Source organism: Entelurus aequoreus, linkage group LG26 (genome assembly GCF_033978785.1).
Source record: "Entelurus aequoreus isolate RoL-2023_Sb linkage group LG26, RoL_Eaeq_v1.1, whole genome shotgun sequence".
In the NCBI taxonomy this organism is placed as follows: Eukaryota; Metazoa; Chordata; class Actinopteri; order Syngnathiformes; family Syngnathidae; genus Entelurus; species Entelurus aequoreus.
The window spans coordinates 14,244,902-14,251,848 of NC_084756.1; the positions used below are offsets into that span (position 1 = coordinate 14,244,902).

Here is a 6,947-nt window from a genome sequence, read left to right on the forward strand (position 1 = left end):
TATTCAAACCTTTCCAACTTAAAAATATTCAGCCTGTTCAGGAATTGTGTGTTCTTTTTCAACAATTATAAATAAAATTCCCAGATTTCCTAAAATTCCCAATTTTTAGGAACATTTTCCCCATTCAAAATGAATTATCCATTTTTCAAACTTCCACAATTTCCTAATTTTTCAACCAATTCAAACCATTCCACCTTCAACGGATTCAATTTATCCTGGAAATTCAAACAACCATTTTTCCACGTTCAACAAATTTCCAGGAATTCCTGTTTTTTTCTAACCTTATTTTCAATTTTTTTCCAGTGCGATGACTCCTTTCACATTTGCCATCCCATTTCAACCGTTCCGCTGTCAAAACATTCCTCTTAGTCAGGACAAACAACCAAGAACTTGAAAAATTCCCGGTTTTCCCGAAATTCCGTAATACCATTTTTCAATTAAAAACTGTTACTACTTCAACATTTCTTGCCCCATTTAAACAATTCCAACACCAAACAATTCAGCTCATTCAGGACATTCATGCTCCTAATTATTTTTTTTTTTTAAATCTCGCTTTTCCCCAAATTTCCAGGAAGTTCCCATTGAAATGATTGGGACATTTTTCCAAGTTGCACAATTCCCACATTCAAAGCATTCCAACATCAACACATTCCACTCATCCTGGACATTCAAACTAACACTTTCCCAAGTTACAAACCAAATTCCGGTTTTCCTGGAAATTCAAACTCTTCAACATTCAAACTATTCTTCCATTCATCCTACATTCTGTCAGCATTTCACTTCAACTTCAGCATTCACACGCAGTTCCTTCAGGAATTGCCTCTTCTAGTTAGGGTCCGCACAGGACCTTTTCAAAAGGAATCCCAAAGGGAGTCCTTTTGCAATGGGACGAAAGGACCCTATTGAAATTGTAATGTTTTATTATTCTTTATTATTATTATTCCGCAGCTTTGCGCACTACTACGCCCCCCTTAACATGCTTCAAAACTCACCAAATTTTTTACACACATCCAAAAAGTGTGCCAGCAGACTTTAGTCAAAAAACCAAACCCAAAAAATCCCAATTGCACTCTAGCGCCCCCTAGGTAGAAAACTGCCTCTAACTCCCACTAGGAAGGTCGTAGAGACATGAAACAAAAACCTGTATGTAGGTCTCAGTTAGACTTACAATTCATAATTTTACTTCTTCGGGCGAAAACCAACAGGAAGTTGGCAATTTCCCCTTCAAGACAAAAAATGACTAAAAACACTCATTTTTGATTTTTGAGCTGTAATTTGACCCCCTTAAAATACTTCAAAACTCACCAAAATTCGCACACACATCGGGACTGCGGGAAACTGCGATCTAAAAAAAAAAACGAATCCCAAAACTCAAAATTGTGCTCTACATAATTTTTGGGAAAAAAAGAGACAAAACTGCTCCTCAGAGGAAAAATCTGACAAAACTGCTTGTAACTTCCGGTAGGAACGTCGTAGAGACATGAAAAAAATACCTCTATGTAGGTCTTGCCTGGACCTACATTTCATAGATTGACATCCTTCAGCAAAAATCAACAGGAAGTTTGCTATTTCTCCTTCTAACCATCATTTTTGTTACAACCGGTCACCAAACATCAAACATTATCTCCTCTGAGTGCGTTTGTCGTCTCGGCTTCAAACTGCTACAGGAGAGAGATTGAACCCTTCTGATTAAAAGTTGACGAAAGAGTGGTGATTAGTGCTACCGTTTTGATTTTACGCGCCTTCAAAGACCCGCAGCACTAAAGTTGCTACGGTGCCAAAAATGACAACGAAACTGCGATTAGACCTTCTTTGGCCTCAATACACACAATACCCTATAATGACAATGTGAACTCAGACACAACTTCCTCTAACTCCCAGTACGAATATCGTAGAGACACGAAACAAAAACCTCTATGTAGGTCTCACTCAGGACTACCACTGGACTAAAGTATTGGACACCTAGGACTAGCACCTGCCAGAAGGCGGACCCGACCAATGCTGCTTGCAGCTTTAATTGTGTTTGTTTTTCTTCTTGTTTATGATGAGTGCTACTCTTCTCTCATGTCGGCAATCAGGAGGCTGAAATGTCCCTGTTCGCCAATCAGGAGGTTTTATCTGCCTTTGTTTCTACAAAACTGGATGCACTAATCGTGGGCGTGTTGCGGGTGATCTACTAAGACTGTACTACCGACTGTCACCATGGAGACATTCATTTCTGCACACCCATTGCATCATCTGCGATGGGTGTGCAATGGGGGATACGAAGATAACAAACTCTGATTGTGGAGGGAATGTTTTGGTTAAGGATCAGGGAAGGCAGTAATAACATCACTCGTAAAATAACCCATTTGGGGAGCAACCTTTGGGCCAAAATACAACATAAATGAGTGATCACCCAACATCTCAGCAGTCTTTGGAGAAAGTGAAAGGTTTGGAGTCGTCTCCAGCAGACTCCAAGAATGCATCAGGTGCCATAAAAGTGTCTTAACTTTGACAAAAACTGGCAGGTTTTTGAGACAAAGCTACAGTTGTCAGATTGTTGTTGTAAGAGCTAACGCAGAGGAACTACTTTTAGTAACACGGCGCCTTGGTCACGGAGCGACTGCAGCTATTGACGCACTGAGCTGCTGCATCGCCTCTGAGTCGGTGAAAGTCTGTGCTGGATTATAAATCATGCCTTGCACCTGCACAGTCGAAGAGAAGTTGGTCAACTTGGAAATTCCACTTAGCTCTCAGCATTTTCACCTTAGGGAGGGTTACGCTGAGTTCATCCTCTAGACAGGGAACGCAAGTCGGGTGCTGAAAGATATAAACATCCTAGTCTTCATCCCAGTGAACAACAATAACAATCACTTACTGCACAATGTCTGCTCTCACCGATGAGATGTTTATATATTCCCGTTTAGATGAAGAATTCATCATAATCCACATGAAGGGTTTAAAAAACAGTTACCGTGGACCAACGTCTTTTTGTGTCTTTCCACCTCCGGGAATAAGTTGGATGTCACAGATGAACAACTTCTCGGTTTATGGTTCCAGGTGAGAGGCTAGCTTTATAATTGTTGTTTGTAAATTAACAATGATTATATTGGAGAGTAACCTTTGGGCCTAAATACATCCTAAATGAGTGATCAACCAACATCTCAGCAGTGTTTAGAGCAGGGGTCACCAACGCGGTGCCCGCGGCCACCAGGTAGCCCGTAAGGACCAGATGAGTAGCCCGCTGGCCTGTTCTAAAAATAGCTCAAATAGCAGCCTCTATTTTTTAAATTGTATTTATTTACTAGCAAGCTGGTCTAGCTTTGCCCGACATTTTTAATTCTAAGAGAGACAAAACTCAAATAGAATTTGAAAATCCAAGAAAATATTTTAAAGACTTGGTCTTCACTTGTTTAAATAAATTCATTATTTGTTTTACTTTGCTTCTTATAACTTTCAGAAAGACAATTTTAGAGAAAAAAATACAACCTTAAAAATGATTTTAGGATTTTTAAACACATATACCTTTTTACCTTTTAAATTCCTTCCTCTTCTTTCCTGACAATGTAAATCAATGTTCAAGTAAAAAAAAAAAAAAAGATTGTAAAGAATAATAAATACATTTTAATTTATTATCTTCATTTTAGCTTCTGTTTTTTCAACGAAGAATATTTGTGAAACATTTATTCAAACTTATTATGATTAAAATTCAAAAAAATTATTCTGGCAAATCTAGAAAATCTGTAGAATCAAATTTAAATCTTATTTCAAAGTCTTTTGAATTTCTTTTAAAAAATGTTTTCTGGAAAATCTAGAAGAAATAATGATTTGTCTTTGTTAGAAATGTAGCTTGGTCCAATTTGTTATATATTCTAACAAAGTGTAGATTGGATTTTAACCTATTTAAAACATGTCATGAAAATTCTAAAATTAATCTTAATCAGGAAAAAATACTAATGATGTTCCATAAATTATTTTTTTAATTTTTTCAAAAAGATTCGAATTAGCTAGTTTTTTTCTTCTTTTTTTCGGTTGAATTTTGAATTTTAAAGAGTCGAAATTGAAGATAAACTATGTTTCAAAATTTAATTGTCATTTTTTTTCGTGTTTTCTCCTCTTTTAAACCGTTCAATTAAGTGTAAATATCATTAATTATTAATAATAACATAGAGTTAAAGGTAAATTGAGCAAATTGGCTATTTCTGGCAATTTATTGAAGTGTGTGTCAAACTGGTAGCCCTTCGCATTAATCACTACCCAAGAAGTAGCTCTTGCTTTCAAAAAGGTTGGTGACCCCTGCTTTATAGAAAGTGAGGGGTTTGGAGTCGTCTCCAGCCGACTCCAAGAATGCATCAGGTGCCATAAAATTGTCTTAACTTTGACAACAACTGGCAGTTTTGGAGAAGAAGCTGCAATTGTCAGATTACTCATGAAAATGCAAACCCTCGGTAGATCAGGCCAATAATGATTAAAAAAGATGTCTGGTGAGCTGGTCTTCAGATGTTGAAGTGGTCCTGCTGTAGGAGGATGAACAACAATTGCAACTTTGCGGCTGATTTGGGTCAAGCTGACATTTGTGAAATCATCTTCTCTGCATGGCTCCGCACTATTTGCTGGAAGGGATGAAAAGGAGTCTGAGTACTGTAAATATTGCAATTTTGTTTTGTGACGTCCGCCCTCGTCCTTCCTGGATTTGTCCACATTTACTTAAAGGCTTCCATTTTTCAGCATGTTTGGAACTCATGAAGAAAGCGAAGGCGCGTTTAGCCAATCTTGGAGGGCATATTGCGCAACAGAAAGGCTGAGTCCTGTCTGCTTGCTTACGTAATCTGCACATGCACTCGTGCACAAGTCCAGATGTAATCTGCACATGCACTCGTGCACAAGTACAGATGTAATCTGCACATGCACTCGTGCACAAGTACAGATGTAATCTGCACATGCACTCGTGCACAAGTACAGATGTAATCTGCACATGCACTCGTACACAAGTCCAAATGTAATCTGCACATGCACTCGTACACAAGTCCAGATGTAATCTGCACTTGCACTCGTACACAAGTCCAAATGTAATCTGCACATGCACTCGTACACAAGTCCAGATGTAATCTGCACATGCACTCGTACACAAGTCCAGATGTAATCTGCACATGCACTCGTGCACAAGTACAGATGTAATCTGCACATGCACTCGTACACAAGTCCAGATGTAATCTGCACATGCACTCGTACACAAGTCCAGATGTAATCTGCACATGCACTCGTGCACAAGTCCAATTGTAATCTGCACTTGCACTCGTACACAAGTCCAAATGTAATCTGCACATGCACTCGTACACAAGTCCAAATGTAATCTGCACGTGCACTCGTGCACAAGTCCGAATGTGGTGTGGCTTGAGCGTGTCTGGCAAACACTTTATGATCTCCTTCATGCTTGTGCCCAGGAGTGGAAGGCATGGAGTGCTCCCTGCCCATGGACGGCCGGCGGGTGTCCCTGAGCCAGCTCTCCAAGGACAGCTTCCGCGAGTGCCAGGCCAGCCTGACCCTCACAGACCTGCTCATCATCATTTTCTCTGGCATCTCCGTGTCCGTAGTGGCCATCATGACCAGCTTCTTCCTGGCGTCCACCGTCCACTGCTTCCAGCGCTGGAGTAAAGGCTCCAAGGGCGACGAGGAGGAGAGCGAGGAGTGACAAGGGGCTCCTCTAAACCTGGACGCTTCCAACCTGGGCAAGACTCCACGGGGGCCGGATTGACGCCGCGTTCTCCCTGGTGAACGCCCAGGACTGTAGTTTTCTTTGCACACGGCCATCTAATCATGGTACGGTATATATTAGCGGGTGATGCCCCGCTCCACCCAACATGGTCTACCATCTCAAACATAGCTAGGGTAGCACTTTGCATAGAAGGTGCAGGGAAGATCATACAACTTCCACAATGTTCACACTTGTAGCTCGTACACTGTTACACTGCCCTTCTTTAGAACCGCACCTAAAAGCACAACAAAGGGTGTGACGGTACACCATCATCGCACTTTGGTACTTGCACCTTTTTTTGGTTCATTTTTGGTACAGTAAGCGTAAAACATGCAAAACATAAAACTGTGTAGCTTTTAATGAGATATATATGTGTACATATATATATATATATATATATATATATATATATATATATATATATATATATATATATATATATATATATATATATATATATATATATATATATATATATATATATATATATACATACATATATATATATATATATATATATATATATATATATATATATATATATATATATATATATATATATATATATATATATATATATATATATGTATATGTGTATATATATATATATATATATATATATATATATATATATATATATATATATATGTATATGTGTATATATATATATATATATATATATATATATATATATATATATATATATATATATATATATATATATATATATATATATATATATATATATATGTACATATATATACATATATATATATATATATATATATATATATATATATATATATATATATATATATATATATATATATATATATATATATATATATATATATATATATATATATATATGTATGTATGTACATATATATGTATATATATATATGTATTTAAATATTAATATATATATATATATATATATATATATATATATATATATAAATATTTAAATACATATATATATATATACATATATATGTACATATATATATATATATATATATATATATATATATATATATATATATATATATATATATATATATATACATATATATATATATATATATATATATATATATACATATATATATATATACGGATATATATGTACATACACATATATATATATATATATATATATATATATATATATATATATATATATATATATATATATATATATATATAT

At 35.8% G+C, this 6,947-nt stretch overlaps 1 protein-coding gene across 1 annotated transcript in view; it reads left to right on the plus strand.

Moving 5' to 3' along the window:
* lrrc38b (leucine rich repeat containing 38b) overlaps positions 1–6,085 on the plus strand; it is a 28,955-nt gene extending 22,870 nt beyond the window's left edge. The window contains 1 exon segment of the mRNA XM_062037570.1: positions 5,427–6,085. Coding sequence (XP_061893554.1) covers positions 5,427–5,674 — 248 coding nt within the window. The 3' untranslated portion in view covers positions 5,675–6,085.
* The last annotated feature ends 862 nt before the right edge of the window (positions 6,086–6,947 follow it).